At 38.1% G+C, this 21,328-nt stretch overlaps 3 protein-coding genes across 3 annotated transcripts; 1 reads left to right on the forward strand and 2 right to left on the reverse strand.

The window, feature by feature from the left end:
* Positions 1-4: 4 nt before the first annotated feature.
* Positions 5-4,124, forward strand: LOC128536243 (uncharacterized). The gene is made up of 2 exons (XM_053510423.1): positions 5-1,015; positions 1,199-4,124. The coding sequence occupies exons 1-2, from the start codon at positions 777-779 to the stop codon at positions 3,516-3,518; spliced, it is 2,559 nt and encodes an 852-aa protein (XP_053366398.1). The 5' UTR covers positions 5-776; the 3' UTR covers positions 3,519-4,124.
* Positions 4,125-6,184: 2,060 nt separating this feature from the next.
* Positions 6,185-12,913, reverse strand: LOC128536244 (gap junction beta-4 protein-like). The gene is made up of 2 exons (XM_053510424.1): positions 12,870-12,913; positions 6,185-7,063 (listed from the first exon to the last, which is right to left on the reverse strand). Exon 2 carries the CDS (start codon positions 7,046-7,048, stop codon positions 6,245-6,247), a length of 804 nt encoding a protein of 267 aa, XP_053366399.1. The 5' UTR covers positions 7,049-7,063; positions 12,870-12,913; the 3' UTR covers positions 6,185-6,244.
* Positions 12,914-14,152: 1,239 nt separating this feature from the next.
* LOC128535783 (gap junction beta-3 protein-like) lies at positions 14,153-20,332 on the reverse strand. Its single transcript, XM_053509834.1, has 2 exons — positions 20,248-20,332; positions 14,153-15,581 (listed from the first exon to the last, which is right to left on the reverse strand). The coding sequence occupies exon 2, from the start codon at positions 15,552-15,554 to the stop codon at positions 14,751-14,753; it is 804 nt and encodes a 267-aa protein (XP_053365809.1). The 5' UTR covers positions 15,555-15,581; positions 20,248-20,332; the 3' UTR covers positions 14,153-14,750.
* Between the last annotated feature and the right edge of the window lie 996 nt (positions 20,333-21,328).

Below are 21,328 nucleotides of genomic sequence, written 5' to 3' on the forward strand. Positions count from 1 at the left end.
ATCGGTGATTGAGAGAGAGAGAGAGAGAGAGAGAGGAGGGAGCTGGAAGGAGAGTGTGAGAGAAGAGAGCAAGAGGGAAAGAGAGCTGACGTTGGTGTTGAAACAGGAGGCTGACAGTGTTTCTCTATAAAAAACGACACTGCCCTGAAGAAGGATCGAATTCTTGTTCTTGACCGTGGACTATACACGCGTTTCCTGGACAGTTTTCACACTTGGACCAGAGAAGCATAAGATACTGGGGCAGTCCATCTGTCCTTGGCAGTGATGCTATGTTTTCTGGAAGGGGGTTCCTCATCCCCACTAATGGAAGTGTTGGAAATGATTATCACTGCAAAGAAGCAAAGTAAAAAGACTCCAAATTTGACAATTTTGGATGAGCAGTGAGTTTTTGTTTATCTTGTCCTTTTTGTCTATTTTATTACACATTTTTACATTTAAACGACTAGATGTAAAACTCTGAAAGTATGGTGTGCGAGTCACAAATAGATCTGTTTGCAGAACAGATGGTGAATAAGTACGGAATGCAGTGAAGATAAAGATAAGTCGATTTATGTTGATTTCCAAAGAAATGCACCTGCACATGAGTGGGATTCTGTCTAACTCAAGAAGTTGCACTTGTACCTTAAATTACTGCAATATCTGTAATGTAAAAAGCGTGCTGTGGATCCTTTTTTAAATAATGAAAATGACTTAACACATCTGCAATTTTTACATTTTTAAACTGTCCACAATTTTTATCTAAGGAAGCATATTTTGAAATATTTTTTTTTCCTACAATGGGCAAAACCCTGAGCCGACCGGGTTGCCTGCGCCAGAGCCCTTGTTGCTCAAAGAAAACTGACAGAGAAGCCTACAATGAAGATGGATATATTCCTCAACGCTCCATTTATGACACAATGTGCATTAACGAGCAGATCGACCACAGCTCGGCACATAGCACTCTGGGGTCGAGGAGAGGTCGTGAGACTGATTTCTCCAGTAATGGGTCCCTGGGTGGCGACATGTTTGACACCAGGTCTTCTGTGCTTCTGACTGGTGGAAGAAGACTGGACGAGAGGTTCATTTTTGACTCCCTGAAACTGGCCAACGATGAGCTGAGATCTCCTGGTGGGTTTGTTAGGTCAGCTTCGCCGAGTGTGTCATGTTCTTCAGCACCTGGGGGATCCATGAACAAGAGGCTTCACCACCAGGACAGCAGTAAAAAGGACAGCCTGTGTCGGCACTCCTGGAAGGTCCTTTCGCCCCCGAAGTTTCCTGAGCCTTTAGAGCTTTCGCCAGGAGAAAAGAATTTCTTAAATCCAGGAGTGGCATTTTTCCCAAGCAGCATGACCTCTCCGCAGATCTCCCCATTCTCTGGATCCCCCTTCTCAACTGGCACGCACACTCCGTCTGTCTTTTTCTCCCCTTCTCCGCTTCCCTACAGTCAGCAATTTCATAGGCAGTCTTTGCCTACCCAGCCGTCATCACCAAGACCTCCTCTTTCAGAACTGTCAGTGAGTGCTCTCATGTGTGGCCAAGACCTGCAGGGTGGAATAGAGAAGGAGCAGGAAATAAGAGGACATGAGATTGTCAGAAAGGAGCAGACACAATTCGAGACTTTCAAACCAAGGCCTGTTGAGCCCATAAGTGAGCAACAACCACCCACACCAGAGCCTGACCATGACACTGCACCTCTTTTGCCCCCTGTGATCCCTAAAGCTCCAACAATCTGCAAAACCTCAATCGAGTCTACCTGGCCACGGAGGCTGATTGGCAGGAGGAGAACAGTGAGACAAGGTGGGGCAGTTCACAACCTTCCCATTCTTCCTCCATTGCCCTCTCTGCTAATACGCAGTATCTCGGATAAAAAGCCAACACCTCGACTTTCCCCCTTTCCTGAGCACCAAGGAAAAGTGGAGGGGCATTTGAGTAAATCTATGCTAAAAAATGAACTTAATGATTGTTCCTTGCAGGACTGGAAGATCTTGCGGGAAATAGAAGAGCGTAAGGCTGGATCGACTAAAAATGAGCTGGAAACTGTGGAAGTCACGGAGAACCCGGGCAAAATGTCACCTCTTCAAGAGAAACCAGAGGAAAGTGTTGATGAAAACATCCCTCCTGAGTGCGACGTTGAGAACTGGGAGGCCGTGCTCGAGATGGTCAACTCGCTTTGGGATGAAACTTGGAAAGACTCAGATTCGCAGAATTTAGGCTCTTTGAGACGCTGGCCGGTCTTGCATCCTCCGACAGGTTTTGGCGGCTCACAGGCCCCTTCTGGTGCAAGTTCAGAGTTAGGACCTGAAGATCTGCTGGAGCTTGAAAGAATTTGTAGAGAAGACTCCATAGATTCTGAGCTTTTTGACTTACTCCATTCACAGTCTGACTCCCAGCTAAAAGAAAACAAATGCAGTGTCATTGTCACACAACCAACAGGACAGTATCAAGTTAGCGTTCCAGTCATACTGAATCTTGGTACTGCTCAACTGAGAATTAATGATGGGCAAACTGAATCGCCAGATTCCAATCTAACTTTGGATTCCGACTCGAGTGGGGTTTTCATGTCTAATACCAGCCAGACCAGTAAAGAGGACAATAACTCTGATGGTGACAGATCTGTGTGTGAATTAGACTTGGGAAGTGTTACTATACCTCATAAAGGCAGCAATGAATACGCTATCACCAGAGTCACTGGAACATCCAATCTGCACAGAATCGACCATAAAAGGTCAACTCTGGACAAATCGCAAACATTCGACGCCACAGATTTAAGCAAACTCACTGATTTAAGAAAAATTCAAACCAAAGGCATAAACTTGCAAAACAGTTCCAAATCCATGGACAGTGGATCTCTGGGCCAAGAGGAGATCTGTAACACTGTGAAAACATCAAAGACTGATTCGCTTTTACAACTGACTTCTTCAAAACATGACATCAGAGGAACTTTACTAGACAGCGGTGATTTGGATCCTTTTGTTGCAACTGACAGCTTTGTCTATCTTGCAGTTTCAGTTCCGCCACCTCCCAAAACCCGGAACAACCTTCAACGCCAGGAAGCCGCATCTATTTCGACACTAAACGAGCCCTTACTTCCTGCCTGCATTCCAAAACCTGGCCCTCATCCCGATGAGTGTGACTTTCTTTCCACTGACAGCTTCGTGTACCTGGCTGCCCCTGATTGTCACCTGCTGGTTGCTGAAGGCCGTTCCGTATATGATTCAAAGAACTCTGATTCTGAAGACAGTGGCTCCAGAGCTGATTTTGTTCAACCTTCTACAGTTGGAGACAGCGACTGGGACTCTGATCTCTCCGATTCGGACCACGAATGGGACCACTGGGAAGAGCTGGAACAGGAAGTCCTTCAGGGCCTTTTCTGCGAGGACCAATCAGAAACGGGTAGAGAGTGCCATGGCAAGCAAGCATGGCAGATTTCTTGCCAGTGTGCAGAGTTGGCTGCTGGTGTCGCGCAGGATAATGCTGGGGTGTCTTCACAGTACGTGCAGGGGGCAGAGCCACATGTCGAGATGGAGTCTGTATCCTAACAACTATTCTCATAGCTTTGACCTCTGGTAATCGGGCATAGAAGTTTTTACAAAATCCAGCCCTGATCAAGCACATTATAGATCCCATATTTAAGCAGTAATTATATGTTCTACACCTAAGTAATTGTGAGTGGTTTTGATTTGTTAGCTTTTGTTGCTTTTATGGATCATATTTAACTGAACAATCTGCAATTTATAGTGGTGATTCGTGATATTTGCTATAAGGGTTTTTATCGGAGGATATTAAACATGTTTAAAGCTCAAAATCTATATAGCGCAATATATAATGTCTTTGTCAGAAATTATATAAAACTATATTTGCTATACATAGGATATAGATGCAGGGCAAGTATTAATGCTTTGTTAATGCGCCGATGTCTAAATGAGTGATCCGAAGCACAATTTTTTTTTTTAACAATTTATTTTAATTACAGTTTAAATGACATTTACTTTGAAATTGAGCGCTGCTGAAAATGTTTGCCGAGTTTGGTTTTGCACAACTTGCCATCCACCTAATATTTACAGTGGTAAGTTTTACCTGTAAGCACATCAACAAGGCAATAGAAATGCATTATTGTACTCTGCTGTCAATAAAGCAAGTGTGAAAGAAAGACCAGAAATACATATTGGAGTTTTTTTTTTTCTTCCCTGTAGCTATTTTTTGCCCTCTGCTGAATCTCTGACAGGAAATCTTGAGTGTGCTATAACACCCCTCTTCCTCAGCCTCTCTCTCTCTCTCTCTCTTTCCCTCTTTCTCTCTTCTGCCTTCAGCTTCTCTCCATCTGTCTCATGGCCTAGAAATATATGATTTCTCATGTGTATTGTATGAAGGGATGATACGAGTGGGTAACGTGGGTGGCCAAATAGGCCTATTTTAGGACAAATTAATTAGTTCACGGTTAATGAGGCCAAAAATGTAATGCATTGTGCGCCAGTATAAAACACAAATGGGTCAGAACAAATGACGACATGCTCCTGTGTATGTGCTGTCGTCGTCCGTGACTCGCTGGCACCTTTTATTGCTTCTCAGCAACCCACATTGCGCTCAGTGTGGTATCTTCCATCTGTTCCACACTGCGTGCTCTATGGCAGTATAACCCTGGTTCTCAGGGTGCGTCGCTAATTTATTTTGGCTTTCGGTGCAAATCCTGCGGCTGTGTTTGGGAGGAACTTCAGATGGAGGTCAAACTTTTGACCCTCCCGCAACACCGCTCCGGTGTTCATTACTTTATAATGAGTCTTAACGCTCCCATCATCTCTTTTATGAGTGAGGAATTAATAAGGGTAAGCTCTTCTGTTCTGCTGGAGATTCAACTGTAAAGGTTTATGCAAGAACCACAAAGTGGAGGAGAAGACAAAAGAAAGTGGTTCTGAGCGAAAACGTTAGCTCTGTGATGGTGTGTGTGGGATGCTTCACAGTGTTCATGTGTGTGAGCCAAAGCTAGGGCACATGTGTAGGAGGAGCTGCGCTGAGTGGGTGACTCAGTGAGTGGGCTGTTTTTTTTTTTTTTTTTTTCTTTTTTTCTTTTGTGCTCCCTGGTCAGTGCAGTGTATTGATTTCTCAGGCTTCATATGACCCTCTGTGTGACTGTAATTCACCCATTAAAGCACTGATTAGGATATTATCGAGGATGTTAATATTAATTTTGCATGAGCATAGGGGATGGTCCAGAACTTGATCTGTTTTCTTTTTCTTTTCTTTTATTTTTTACAGTCAGTATGGTACAAGTATGCTTGCACATGCACAAAATGTGTAGGAGGGATTTAATCGTTACTGAAAGATCAAGAGGTGACATTTATGTAAGGAATGAAAGTCTATCACGCTGCGTGGTTTTATTTATATATTAAATTGGATGCCGTCGATGACTGACTTTCAGAGAGTGATAGAAAATATGTGAAGGATACAGTGACTGTGTTTATGTGCTCGATGTTTAGGTTTCAGCCTCCTGTTTATAGTAAGCATAGCCGTGTACATTCCTCGTCGAGTCCACAGGAATACAGTGCTTAGGTGAAGATTTCATTGTAGCCATAGAGGAAACTACAGTATTTTCAGACATTTCAGATTACACAGGTTATGCATGAAAGTAAAACAAGAAAGAAAAAAATGATGCTTTTGATGATGCTTTTATGCAGAACGTGTTAAATTTTTTTAATTATATATCTGAGCAGTTGAGAGTTAATGGTTTTGTTGGTGCTGGGTTTTGGTCCCATGATGTCTTTTCACAACACAACACATCTTTCAGCTCTGAACTTTCAAATACATATAAAATAAAGCTTATACAATCAGCGTTGTCCATAAATAACACCATGTAAAGGTGAAAAGGTTTAGAGTCCTTTTTAGCCAGCAATGAATCTATTAGTTGAGTGATGGCACGTTTACAAGTTACATGAGATTTCAAGCTTTATCATATACAGCCACTGAAAAAGGAAATGTCCTTGCATAAGTGCAAATGAGTCCTTGCATAAGTATTTACACCCTTGCATTTTTACTTTTTATATTTTGTGGTTTTATATATACAGATACATGTGCTTTTCTGTAGATATGCATACTTCACTTAAACCCTGTAAATAATCAGACTGGTAAATAACATTCTTCCCAAGCAAAAAATTCGGTAACAAAAAATTTAACCAGCTTGTTTGTTAGTGCGCTGTAAAAAAAAAATTACAATTAGAAAATCAATTAACAATTTGTTAGTAAAAAATTAATTAATAACGGCGCCCCCTAACTAAATGGCACTTTTTTCAGCAGGTGGTTCTGTCCGTTTAATTAAGCTGAGGTTTTCCACACTGGGGAGGGTCGGATCTCTTCTTCGTTTCTCTTTTGGATTTCCGTAATCTGGAACATCATTCCCGCCAGGCTCTCTTCCAAGAAGCTTTTGCTTAATAACTTTTTTAAATATTTTCTTCCCGATCAGATAGAATATTTCAGTCACGCACATCAGGATGCAAAATATAGCCGTTACCACCATAAAGATCGTGAAGATTTTCTTTTCCGTAGGCCGCGAGATGAAACAGTCCACCGTATTCGGACACGGTGACAGAGAACACTTGGAGAGACGTGGCATGTCAAAGCCATCGTAGATAGAATAAAGGATGTAGAGAAACATGATATCGAAACCTGCTTTAAAGAAAAGGCTGAGCATGTAGGTCCACCACAGGCCCCCTCGCCTTTTGCCCGGGCGAGCGTACATATGTTCACCCCCATGCAATTCTGCAAATTTTTTGTCTTTCTCTTCTCTTAATTTGACGTGAGCAACCACCAGGAGGGACGGGCAGGTGACGAAGATGAGCTGTAGAGCCCAGAGGCGGACATGGGAGATGGGAAAGATACTGTCGTAGCAGACGTTGGTGCAGCCAGGCTGCCTTGTGTTGCACACAAACTCTCTGGATTCATCACCCCAAACGCTCTGCGCTGTCACGACGTACACCAGCACCCTAAACACAAACACCATGGAGAGCCAAACCCGACCAAAACTGGTGGAGTACTGGTTCGCCCCGCTGAGGAGGAGCTGCAGTCCGGCCCAGTTCATCCCCGATCTGTGACTCTATAAAAACACACAAAGCAAGCATTAGTACAAATATTAATATAAAGAAGTGCACATCATTAATAACTCCCATGACGCTAATGCAAACACGCATCTAGTTTGGAAAAAAATAACGATGTACACTTAACCCTGGCTTAAAAAAAGAAAAAAGAAAGGAACATAATGGAAAAAATAACTCGCATAACAGACTTTTTTTTTTATTATTTAAATTGATTTGATATGTTTAATAAAAAAAAAAAGTAAGCTTGAAAATGTCAAGTGGTGTAGGCGTCAGTGTTTTTCTCCTTTAAATACACTATGTGATTAAGTTATATTTGGTAATAAGCATTAGTCACAACCATGTACACAAGTCTTCATGCCTCTACTTTTCTCTGAACGTATGAGTAACCCAGTAATCTGTAGCTCTTAAATGCTGGGACGATCTGGAGCTGCATGTGGATTTAGCCTCCAGGTGAAAGCAGCTTAAACATCACGTTTTATAGTTCAACACCAACCATATTTTAGGTGTTTTTTTCTATTTGTCATGTTCTCAAATTGTTCATGTACTTTGTTCTGTAAACAAACTAGTTGCATTATTAACTCCATCCCAAACCTGAGCAGGCAGTAACTAAGGGTGCTGTAATTAATCTTTTCCTTATGCTCCTTTCTTTTAAATTGTTTTATTTTTTTTTTCCTTAAAAAGGAAAGGTGTTTGTTTTTACACAATATAAATTAATATAATTATTAACAGCTACACCCCTTTGTACAAACGCATGAGTTCATCGGGGGTGTCTGCAAATCAGGCTAAAGTCCATTTTACAGATACAAGCATAAATGGAAAATAAATAAATAAATGTGTATTAAACTAATTATATATACACCAATTGCAGTTCCACAAACAGTGAGTCGTTGCTTTAAACACGTTTTACTGCACCTTACTTTTTACTTGAGTAGATTTCTGAAGAAGAAACGGCACTCTTACTCCGCTACATTCGGCGACACTCGATTTGTTACGTTTTGTACCATTAATTCTACACATGCAGCCTGTGGATCTACCGCATGACTGTTTCACCAACCAGACGCAGTAACAATAACCACATGAACACAGAAACCGGCGCCATAGCGGGAAAAAAATCTTCAGCTGTAGTAGACAGGAAATAAAAACATAAAATTAGCTGAATCTCCAATACTACAACAGAAGCGGATGAACAGCTTCATACTGCGGCGTCTTCTCCGTCAAAACAGAACGACACTTTAGCATATAAAAACTCGACTTCTAACCTGAGGAAACCTGTTGCAGTTAGTTTATCTGTTTTATTGTATGTTGCAATGTTATCATATATAATTATAATATAATATACACATTATATATATATATATATATATATATATATATATATGTATAATACTACTGTGTGTGTCTATAATCATATATAAATATTATACAGTGGAAGCGGGCTCGTGTTTCAAAACACTCATAAATCAAAGCGTATTTTCCCATAAGATATAATGAAAACTCAGATTATTCATTCCACAGCCCAAAAGAATAAATACATAAAGATAATTAATACAAAATATAAAGTAAAAAACAAACAAATTTATCTGCACTTTACTTAATTTTTTTTATAAAACTAAATTCCGACAGATGTTTCTGTTTCTGCGTGAAGGCATAGACCCCCCTTCCCTCTTCTCGTCTTACACAGTAACCACACACACACACATCAATGGAAAGACTTTTATCTGAAAAATTAACAAGTCATAATAAACAGTACACGCATGCATGGATGGTGATTATACCAGTGAGAGTCACCCACTAAGACCCAGCAGGGGAGACAAATACCCACAATTCCGCAGTGCAAGGGAAAGAAAAACCGTTGGTTCAGTTGTGATCACGTGACATCAAAACTCGGTGTCAAAACAAGTAGCACATGTGTGATACATGATACTCGGTACTCGAAAACTGAGACTTGATTGTTTTCCCAAGCAAAATTTATTAAAAATATTTGCTCATCTTGTGGAATACAACGAATTGCGACTTAATCGGACATTATGACTGAAACAGTTACCCAGTACTTGAGGACTCAGTCTTTTCACTCAAGACTTTTTTTTCTTTTATTGAGTAATATTTTGGATGACTACTTTTTACTTCTACTTGAGTTATATTTTTTTGAAGTACAGCTACTCTTGCTTGAGTACATTTTGTGTCTACTCTACCCACCTCTGCAATTCTCTCTTATTGTCTAACCAGTTGTCTTCACTGGTTGAGTTATAATCGTACATCGGGTACATCAAGACCACAAAAACACTAAAGAGTTTAAAAAGTTTAGGGGCACAAGACAAGGAGGGTGAGGATGATGACAAAGTGAAACTACATGATCTATAATGGTATGTAAGTTGCACAGAACAGGACAGTGCACATAACTTCCTACAATGACTCAGAGAAAAGATATTCATCATCCCTTTGTTCTACAAAACAAATTTGAAGTCACATGGTGGGGATTTCTTATTTTTCAATATAGGTCTTTTGCCAAACTTTTTGCACTCCATACCCAAATTATATTTTTATTACTTTTTTTTTTAATACCGTTTATCCTGTACAGGGAGACTATTCCAGGAAACTTTGGGCACGTCGTGGCTTAACAAACAAAAAACAGTGGACAAACAAAAAAACTTAGAAAAATAAGAGCCAAATAAAAAAAGCCATTCAGAAAACCTTCCTCAAGAACACATTAAAATACAAAAAGTCTCTTTGGAAGCAAAATATTGTCTGTTATAATTGATCTTGGAACATGATGTAAAGACATACTAGAGTTGCGGATGCTGTGATGTGGATTTACCATTGTACCACACAATTTCTTAAAGTAAATAAAATATATATCTGTGTGACAATTTATAGCCACAATATTATGTGGCTTTTGTAGCTTTCTTAACATTAACACAGACACAGGTTGGCTCTTTGAAACGGGCGTTTATTGCTTGAATTCCTGTTGCCTTAGTCACGCCGTGAGAACTGTATTTGTGAATGGACGGTACAAAATACATAAGCAATGTACACATTACCCTGCGTGTACATGCACTGAAAAACGAATACAAGGCATGTGCAAACATGAAACGCGAGAAGTTTTACAATAACAAAATACCTAGCTGGTCATGAAAAGAGGACCTTAAATTATTGAGTCTCTTTGTCTGCTTTGCCTTCAGACATCAATAGTTTTGATAGCAGAGCCGCGTAGGAGCTATCCACTCTCCTGCAGTGCGAAGGAGATCGTCCTGATGTTTCTTCTGCTAACTCTCAAGAACTTTCTCATGAGGCACACCTGTTCTCATCTTAACGCCTTAACAATTACAAATTAACTGCAACACATAAAATTATTGTACTGTAATGCTTCTGTTTTTCAAATGTAGGTATTTTCCATTATAATGTTGTTTAATTATCAACAAAGTAGAATTTTATGTTCTGCTGAGCAAAACATATTAGCGGTCCAGGTACAAACAATGGAGTGATCGCTCTTCTGCAGTGGCTGGTCCTAAACTCTGGAACACTATTCCACCTGAATACGTTATATGTTAACTTGAAGTATATATTTATGAATTTATGTAACCCTATACAAATCAATTATTAATTTACATCAACGGCTTAACATATAAAGTGTTCAACAGCTTTAACGTAATGGTTACTGTGTGTAGAGCATTAGCATAGTTACTGTTTTGTAATCAAAGCCAGGTCATGCATAAACGCCTGCTCAAGGTAGGAAAAAAAAACTGTAAAAGAGATTAAGCTTCCTTATGTAATTAATTGGTTGTTTAGATTGTATGCTTGTATGTACTGTATGTTGAAAGGCATGTATGCCTTTTAACTAAATGACAGAAGAAAAAAAACAGGTAAGGGAATGATGAGTAACCACAAATGCATAAAACTACATCAGTTTTTAACTGCCTTTAACTTTTAACTTTTATTAATTAATTCATTCATTCATTCATCTTCTAAATAGCTTATCCTGTTACAGGGTTGGCAAGGGCCTGGAGTCTATCCCAGGAGACTCAAGGCACGGGACGGGGTGCAGCCTGTACATGGGGCCAATCCATCATCACATACACACACACACACTACGGGCAATTTGGGAACAAAAATTAGCCTTAAAAAAATTGTCAAATTCATATGGAAGTACTTAGTTTAAAACGAAATGTACTTTGCACAATGATTAGTTCTTTATCAATACCAGTTGAATTAAACAAATTTAATTGTATGTTTAATATGATAAAAGAAAAGAAGAATGTATTACAATAGAGATTTGTCTATAAATTGACACTTTATAAATTAAGTGTATAATGTTACACCAAATAAATGACTGCAAAACCCCTGACAGCCTGACAGAGTCATGAAGGCGTCGTGAACTCAAGTCCGTCATGGTTCAAGTCCGTCTGTCTCCTGGGAATTCATGTCAGAAATGTACAATCTAAAATGAACCTACAATTTTAATAGGCATTTAAAAATGTCTCTTATGTGACAGTGATTAATCGGTCAGAAAATCAAAGTGGGCCGTATTTCCTTTCAAACGATCAGCATACAGTATAATATCGTCGTGTTTAAATGGTAAACAACATGGATAGAAATACAGCACCTATCCTTATTATCCCTTATTAAGTTATTTTACCAATATCATAGAGATACTTTATAAATGGTATTTATTTTTATAATTAATATTCAAAAGCATTTACAATTTTTTTTTTTTTTGCATTTTATAGAAACACCTTTTTATTTTGTTATTGTTAATTGTCTTAAACAAAATCAGTGTCATACGGCTTTAATATGCAAATGTGAAAGGAAAAAAAAAACACAATGCAAGGAATGAAGATCGGACGTCAAAGCTTCCAGGAAGTCAAAGCAAGACAGATGAATAGTCATAAAAGGGTCGGTTACATAAGAGGGAAAAAAAGAAACTTGCTATGATTATAGCATTTCTTTACTCTTAGGTGCAACATAATATACAGAAATATATTTTTTCAAAAATACTTTTGAGTATATTCCCTTAAACACACACACCCTTGCATCTGCTTTCCAGCTTTAAAAATGCCATCTGATAGTAAGATTTTATCCCCAACATTGAGATAAAGATAAAAACTGATGAGAGAGAGAGAGAGAGAGAGATAAATATATATAAATAGCTGTGTTTGGTACAGAGATTAAAAGGTGGTATTTATTCATGTAGGCCTTGTATTCCTGCTTTGCATCATCATCATCACCTTCACCATCACATGTAAAATCTGACTTTTATAATTTTAGCCTATATATATATATATATATATATATATATATATATATATATATATATATATATAGGCTAAAATTATAAGTTTTATTTACTTGGGCTCTATTTACCCTAAACTTATTATCATGGCATAATCTTGTCATGCAACTGATTTCTGTATAAAATTTTATTTGTTTGTTCGTTTATTTTATTGCGGTTGACTTTAATTTCTAGGATGCCAAGCGTACCCAATTATAAACACACCCATTTGATTTTGACGCTGGCATCATCATCACCATTATTTTTATTTTATTATATTCTTTACAATAATCCTGTCATATAATATGTTTCCAGTAAATAATGAATATGCACATAATGATTTGTTTAAGGTTAGAGATAATTTACCACAAATTTACAGCACTTGTAAAAGTAAAACTACTGTGTTTAGCTTTTCCAGTCTTCAACATGAAACTTAACAAAACTCTATAAAGACTAGATGATTCTGTTGAAAAATTTTCTAACATATTTGTTCAAACAGATATTATTAGCTTTAAACATTGAACATGAGTGGAGCTTACCTTCTCATAAACCAGGCTCCGGTCGCACTAAAGCTGAATATTGAGCGCAAACTGAAAGTTTGTATGAACAATAATCTGGTCGAACCTGATCCGCAAGCATAAGGCTAAATAAAAAAACATCTCCCTGTCCTTGGTTAGATCTAATCCTGGAGAAAGTCCAGGGCGGTGCTTTGTAGGAATAGGGTGTCGTTTTTACATGTGATGTTGGTGATAATGATGAAGGTGGTGATGATGAAGGGGATGATGGTGATGCAGAGCAGGAATACGAGTCCTACATGATTAAATATCACCTTTTAATCTCTGTACCAAACACAGCTGTTGCAGCTGTACACACTGCCTGGTAAATAAGCAGTCACAGGAATTTAAAGGGCCGACCAGTGGGATTTACGGCACAAAAACTAATCATTGTTTTCACATTTATTTAATTTGACTGCTTGGAACAAGACGGAGAGTCGAACTGCTTCTCAGACTTTAAATGAGCAGTTTATTATATGTACTGTAGTTCCCCTGCCATGTTGACCACAATGACTAATAACGGCCCTATAGGTCCTTTTCCAAATATGTATGGTTGTGATTTAAAAAAAAAAACTGAGCATTGGGACAGTGTTTGTGTTAGTTCTGTGTTAATTGATTGATAAAACTGAGCATTGTGTACAATAATGAAATGAATTGAACTAAAGACATGTTTGTAGCAATATTACAGTACAAAGAGTCAAGCAAGGGTGCGTTTCAATGTATAGTCCGATATCCGTGCTCATCCCAGGACGATATGTATTCTCAATCTGACTTTCAGAGACTCTGATAGAAACTGTGAAGGATACAGTGACAGTGTTTGTGAGCTCGCTGTTTTTAGAAAGCACGTCGACTCCACAGACTTTACAGAAAGACACTGCTTAAAGAAGATTTTATTGTAACATACAGTACTATAAAAGAGTATTTCAGATGTTCCTGATTGCACAGGCCACATTTGGAAGTAAAACAAGAAAGAAAAAAAAAACCTTGTCTGTTGTCGCACCTCCCACGGTCCCACGATGTCTTCTCACAACGAAACAAAACACCTATCAGCTCTGAACTTCCAAACGCATTTGAAATAAAGCAACAAAAGCTCTTTCACAAGCAGCATCATACATAAATAACATAATCCCAAAGAGGTGAAAAAGTTTACAGAGTCGGTTTTAACCTGTTAGTTGTGATAGCCTGTTTACAAGTTACCTGAGATTTTAAGCAGTGCTTGCGTATGCTTATAATACATAATACAGTATATAATACATAATATACAAACGTATGCATATCTACAGAAAAATGCATATTTCACTTGTACACTATAAATAACCAGACTAGCATTCTTCCCAAATAAGAAAGTTCTGTAACTTTGAATTTTAACATGCTTGTTAGTTGGAGAAACTTAGTGTTTCATTAGTGAAAATGCTTATTTTCAAGCTTCAATGTCACCACTACAAATCTAGTAATTTATTAATGTCAGGAGATTAATCACTCACTCATCTTCTATACCGCTTTATCCTGTATTCAGGGTTGCGGGGACCTGAACCCTATCTCAGGAGGCTTAGGGCACGAGGCAGGATACACCCTGGACAGGGTGCCAATCCATCACAGGGCACACACACACATACACACACTATGGGCTATTTGGGAACGCCAATTAGCCTAACCTACATATCTTTGGACTGTAGGAGGAAACCGGAGTACCCGGAGGAAACCCACCAAGCACAGGGAGAACATGCAAACTCCATGCACGCAGAGACGGGAATCGAGTCTGGCCGGAAATCGGACCCAGATCCTGGAGGTGCAAGGCAACAGTGCTAACCACTACACCACCGTGAGAATAAAAAATTTTTTTTTATTAATAACGGTGCCCCCTAACTAAATGGCACTTTTTTTAGCAGGTGGTTCTGTTTCTTTAAGCAAGCTAAGGTTTTCCACACTGGGGAGGGTCGGATCTATTCTTCGATTCTCTTTTGGATTTCTGTGATCTGGCACATCATTCCCGCCAGGCTCTCTTCCAAGAAGCTTTCGCTTCATTACTTTTTTAAATATTTTCTTTCCGATCAGATAGAATATTTCGCATACGCACATCAGGATGCAAAATGCAGCCGTTACCACCATAAAGATCGTGAAGATTTTCTTTTCTGTAGGCCGCGAGATAAAACAGTCCACTGTATTCGGACATGGCTCCAGAGAACACTTGGAGAGACGTGGCATGTCAAAGCCATCGTAGATAGAATAAAGGATGTAAAGAAACGTGCTATCGACTCCCGCTTTAGCGAAAAGGCTGAGCATGTAGGTCCACCACAGGCCCCCTCGCTTTTTGCCCGGGCGAGCGTACATATGTTCACCCTCGTGCAGTTTCGCATATTTTTTGTCTTTCTCTTCTCTTAATTTGACGTGAGCAACCACCAGGAGGGACGGGCAGGTGACGAAGATGAGCTGTAGAGCCCAGAGGCGGACATGGGAGATGGGAAAGATGCTGTCGTAGCAGACGTTGGTGCAGCCAGGCTGCCTTGTGTTGCACACAAAGTCTTTGGAGTCGTCACCCCAAACGCGCTGGGCGGCCACAGAGAACACCAACACCCTGAACACAAACACCATGGAGAGCCAAACACGACCAAAACCGGTGGAGTACTGGTTCGCCCCGCTGAGGAGGAGCTGCAGTCCGGCCCAGTTCATCCCCGATCTGTTGCAATTCCTTAAAACCTATAAACACAGAGACAAGCAAGCATCAGTAAAAATATTAATATAAAAACGTGCAAATTAAACTACTGTATGATAGTGCAAACACATCAAGTTTGGAGAAAAATAACGATGTACACTTAACCCTGGCTTAATGCAAATAAAGGGGGGCACAATCCAGAGTCTTTGTGTACCAGTCCGGTGTTGTTGACCTACAGGGTGCTGGTGGAAATTGGGCTACTGTTGATGTTCGTGGGCAGAGAGAGAAGAGGAAAGGCAAGAGTATAAGAGTAACAGTACGGACTTTGAATTTTGGGACTATGACAGGGAAGGCAAGAGAGTTGGTAGGATGTGAATTAGAAGAGAAGGAGAAAATTTGGAGTGAGTTAGAAGAAGTGATGCAGAGCATCCATAGAGGTGAGAGAGTGGTGATTGGTGCAGATTTTAATGGACATGTTGGGGAAGAGAACTGAAGTGATGAGAATGCGATGAGCAGGTTTGGTCTTTAGGACAGGAATGTAGAAGGACAAATGGTGGTGGCCTTTGCAAAGAGGATGGACATGGCAGTGGTAAATACTTTCAGGAACATTGGGTGACATATAAGATTGGAAGCAGAAGCAGAACTACATCTTTTGTCGACATTTTAATCTGCAAGAGATCAGTGTCTTCAAAGTATTGGTAGGGGAGAGTGTAGCCAGACAACACAGAAAAGTCTTGTGTAAAATGAGCCTGGTGGTCAGGCAGGTAAAGAGCACACAGGCAGAGTCGAAGACAAAGTGGTGAAAGTGGAAAAAGGAAGAATATTGTGTGGTTTTTTTAGAGAGGAATAGACAGGAGTTAGAGGTGGCAAACAAGCGAATAAAGCTGATGGGCCATACAATGAAGCTGTGGGATAGAGTAGTGGACGCTAGGTTAATGGCCTATTGTATTGTATGAGGTCTGGAGTGGCAGAGAAGTATGTTAGAGTGGTGCAGGACATGTATGAGAGCAGTGGTGGTAGAGGTAGGTATGCATCAAGGATCGGCTCTCAACCCCTTCTTGTTTGCTCGGGTGATAGACAGGATGACAGATGAGGTTAGACAGGACTGTGATGTTTGCAGATGACTATGTAGAAAAATATCAGTTGGAGGATGCTGAGGTTTGAACTACCAGGCGATGGGGTCTAGAGGAAGACCAAAGAGAAGATTTATGGATGTAGTGAGAGAGGACACACTAGTTGGGGTGATGACATGATAAAAAACATGGTGGAAAAAATTACTTATTTTATAACAGATTTTTTTCCAATTAATTTGATATGTTGAATAACAAAACAAACAAAAAAAAGTAAGCTGGAAAATGTCAAGTTGTGTAGGAGTTTATGTTTTTTTCCTTTGAATATACAATGTGACTGCATTATATTTGCATATTTTGATAATAAGTATTAGTCACAACCTTCATGCCTCAAGTCTTCATGCCTCTACCTTTCTCTGTATGTATGAGTAAACCGGCGCCACTCTCTCTACCTGTAACTCTTAAATGCTGGGACGATCTGGAGCTGCATGTGGATTTAGCCTCCAGGTCAAAGCAGCTTAAACATCACATTTTATGGTATATATCAACACCAACCATATTTTATGTCCATTATCTATTATAATAGATTTTGTTGTTCCTAGCAGTCAAATTCTTAAATTTGTTCTACTGTATTTACTACGGTGACCCTGAAGTGCAAAACAAATTAACAAATTCAAAACCAAATTAACAAAACTGAAAAAAAAGAAAAATAATATCTGACTGGCCGAAAAGTGCAATACAAATTAACAAAACGTTAAAAAAAAGTTATTTTGTTTTCAGATTAGTTAATTTGGTTTTGAATTTGTTAATTTGTTTTCCGTTTTGTAAATTTGTATTGCACGTCTCGGCCGATACAAACCGGAAATGCTAGGTATGGTTTGCGAATGAAATGCTTACCGCTAATTGGACGAGACATCTGTCACTTAAGATATACAGGAAGTACTGTAGTAGCGGTAGATTCGTGTGTGTATGAATGTGCAAACATTATTGTGATTTCAAATATGACGTACTTACGGTGGCCCTGAAGTCAGTTTTGTTAATTTGTTTTGCACTTCACGACCATCATAGTTTCAAGTGAAGCAGAACACACAAGAAACAGAGATAAAGAAACAAGTTCCTACGTCCTGTATATCTTGAGTGACAGATGTCTTGTTCAATTACAAAACCAAAACCAAAATAACAAAAAAAAAAATTGTTTTTTGGTTTCTGTTTTGTTAATTTGTATTGCACTTCTCGGCCAGTCAGATATTAGTTATTTTGTTTTGGGTTTTGTTAATTTGATTTTGAATTTGTTATTTTGTTTTCAGTTTTGTTCATTTGTTTTTCACTTCACAGCCATCATAATTTACAATTCAGGATCATTAACTCCATCGCAAAACCTGACCAGACAGTTACTAAGAATGCTGTAAATGCATTTATCCTTATCTTCCTTTCTTTTTCTTGTAATTTTTTTTTTTAATCTAAATAATGTTTTGCACAAATGGAAAAGAAATGAAAAACACCCACACACGATTAGTGCTTCTCTTACTCTTGTTTGTGTTTGTTTTTACACAATATGTATTGATATAATTAAATTTAGTTACACCCTTTTGTACAAACACACAGTTTGACACATCGGGATGTTTTTAAAGCAGGCTGTGAGCCCATTTTATAGATACAGGCATAAGTAAATAAATAAGTTAATAAATTAATACAATGTGTTTTACATTGGCTCAAAAACAATTAATTGCAGGATTGTATGTTTGTTTAATAAAATAAATGTGAATTAAGGTTTGTTTAAAAAAACATATTTTCAATAAAATCAATAAAATATGTATAATACGGTTTAAAAGTTTTGACCTCCTCATTTCTTCATATTTAAGTAGATAAATAAAATAGGATTTATGGAACAGTATTTTATTGCAACAGGCTGCAAAATGCCTAAAAACTAGTCGTTTCAGCAGCGACCTCATTTCCCCTCTCATCTGTCCCAATCGCTCAGCATTCAGCATCAGCAGTACTTATGACCAACCTGATCATCTGTCATCATCTACTGATGACAGATGACAAACAAAATGGAACATGGAACTGCTCTGAGACACAGTATTGTATATTTAAATTAAATCTTGAAACAGCACCTAGACATAGAGTTGTTGGTGCTGTGATGTGTGACACAAACGTCTCATCATGGTTTTAATGCTGTTATGTGGCCACATTTATATATATATATATATATATATATATATATATATATATATATAAACACTGTAGATTTTGTATACAATATTTTTCCACTGTGTGTAGAGCACCAGCATACTTACTGTTTTGTAAGCAAAGTCAAGTCATGCATAAAAGCCTGCTTGAGTTTTCAGCGTTTATTAAAAAACGATGGAACCGAGTTGGGCATCCTGAAGCATCCTTATAAAAAAATATAATTTTTTGCTCTTTAACTTTACGACAGAAAAAAAAGCATTTTAGAATGATGAGAAACTTCAAATGCATAAAACTATGTCAATAATGTTTTTAAATCGTTAGCAATTTCATTAACTAATTAATTAATCTTCTGTACTGCTTATCATGTTACAGGGTCGCGGGAGCCTGAAGCCTATCCCAGGAGACTAAGGGCGCGAGACCATCATCATCCATTTCAACATAAACACACACTACAAGAGTTTTGTGAATGCTAGTTATCCTAATCTGCATGTCTTTAGACTGTGGGAGGAAACCGGAGTACCCGGAGGAATCCCACCAAGCACGGGGAGAACAAAATGCTTAAATATGCAAATGTGTTATGGGAAAAAAAAAAACCACAATACAAGGAATAAAGATCAGTTGTGATGCTTTCAGGAAGTCAAAGCAAGACAGAATGGTCAAGAAAGACCTGGTCAGATGGAAGAAAATGTCTTTTTTTCTTATGTGCAACATAGTACACTAAAATACTGCAAAAAATGGCTTTTGAAAGAGACACACACACACACACACACTACTATCTGCCTTCAAGCTTCAAAATGCCATCTGATAGTGAGATTTTTCTTTCTTTCCCAATGTTAAGATAAAGCTCTGTACTAAGGACTTATACTAAGAACTAAAAACTAAAAACGAATCAGATGTTGATCAGGTCTCTGCAGTCGTAATTAAATGACGGTGATAATAGAGCTGACTGATCACATTACAGTAGACCTAAATCAATAAATCTACATCCTTTCATTTAATATATAAATTGTAAGTTTCATGCTTTGTTTACTGTATTCACTTTAAATACAGTAAATAAAGTTTACTTTAGGACTCTAATGTATTTTGCTGGTATTTATGCTAAAATGATAAAAGTTGTTTTTACAGTATTTAGTAACTTAATAATTTATTTAATTAAAAATAATTAGATATAAGTGATTTATTTTTGTTCATTGAGGTTGACTTTAATTTCTAGAATGCCAAACATACCTGAGTATAAACACCCTCATTTGATTCTAAAATTGGCATTATTATTATTATTATTATTATTATTATTATTATTATTATTAATAATAATAATAATAATAATAATAATAATAATAAACTAAACAAAACTCCATAAAGACTAGATGATTTTAATGACATTGTCTAATAAATTTGTTCAAACAGATATCATTAACTTTAAACATCGAACACGATTGGAGCTTACCTTCTCATAAACCAGGCTCCGGACGCACTACAGCTGAATATTGAGCGCAAACTGAAAGTTTTTATGAACAAGAATCCGGTCGAACCTGATCCGCAAGCATAAGGCTAAATAAAAAAACATCTTCCTGTCCTTGGTTAGATCTAATCCTGGAGAAAGTCCAGGGCGGTGCTTTGTATGCATAAGGTGTTGTTTTACATGTGATGATGATGAGGGTGATGATGATAATGATGAAGGTGATGATGGTAATGCGGAGCAGGAAATACGAGGCCTACAAGGTTAAATATCACCTTTTAATCTCTGTACCAAACACAGCTGCTGCAGCTGTACACACTGCAAAAAACAATGGGCCGTTTTTCACATATTAATTTATGAGATATCAAATTTTAAAGCAGTAAAAAGAAAACGGACAGTGTTAGTGCTATCGATCAATAAAACTCAGCAATGTGTAAACAGGTTCAATAATTAAGGGAATTGATCCAAAGACATATTTGTAGCAATATTAGAGTATAATTAGGATAATTATCTAATATCTGTGCTCATCCCAGGACTGTATGTATTCTCAATGTATACTGTATGTATCTGCTTATACTGAACATCCTTTTAAAACACTTTTTCACACACTTTTGGAAACACTTGTGCAGCACTGTAACCATACTAATTATAATTTCACAATCACAAAAATCTACTTTCACCCGGTGGGGGATTGGTTTTGTTCATCTTGGTCATGTTGTCTCAGGATGTTGTTCTCGTCCCGGGTTTTTCCTCCGGCTTCCTAATTAACGAACCAATTAAAAACCTACATCTGTATCTCTGTAAAGCTGCTTTGTGATAAGATCCCCAGCAATTATAAAAGCGCTGAACAAATGAAATTGGATTGAGATTGGCGAGGCATTTTAATCAAACTGTGAACTCTATTATAGAGCTACTATTTGCAAAATATATAACTCATTAATGATAATATGCAAAAATGTAGGACTGTTTTTAAAGAAACAAGGTTTAACTGAAGTAAGCTAACAATATTTAACCATTAATTAGAATTACCATGAGCATGCACCTTATTTTAAGTGAAATATGATTAAAT

Source organism: Clarias gariepinus, chromosome 13 (genome assembly GCF_024256425.1).
Source record: "Clarias gariepinus isolate MV-2021 ecotype Netherlands chromosome 13, CGAR_prim_01v2, whole genome shotgun sequence".
Lineage (NCBI taxonomy): Eukaryota > Metazoa > Chordata > Actinopteri > Siluriformes > Clariidae > Clarias > Clarias gariepinus.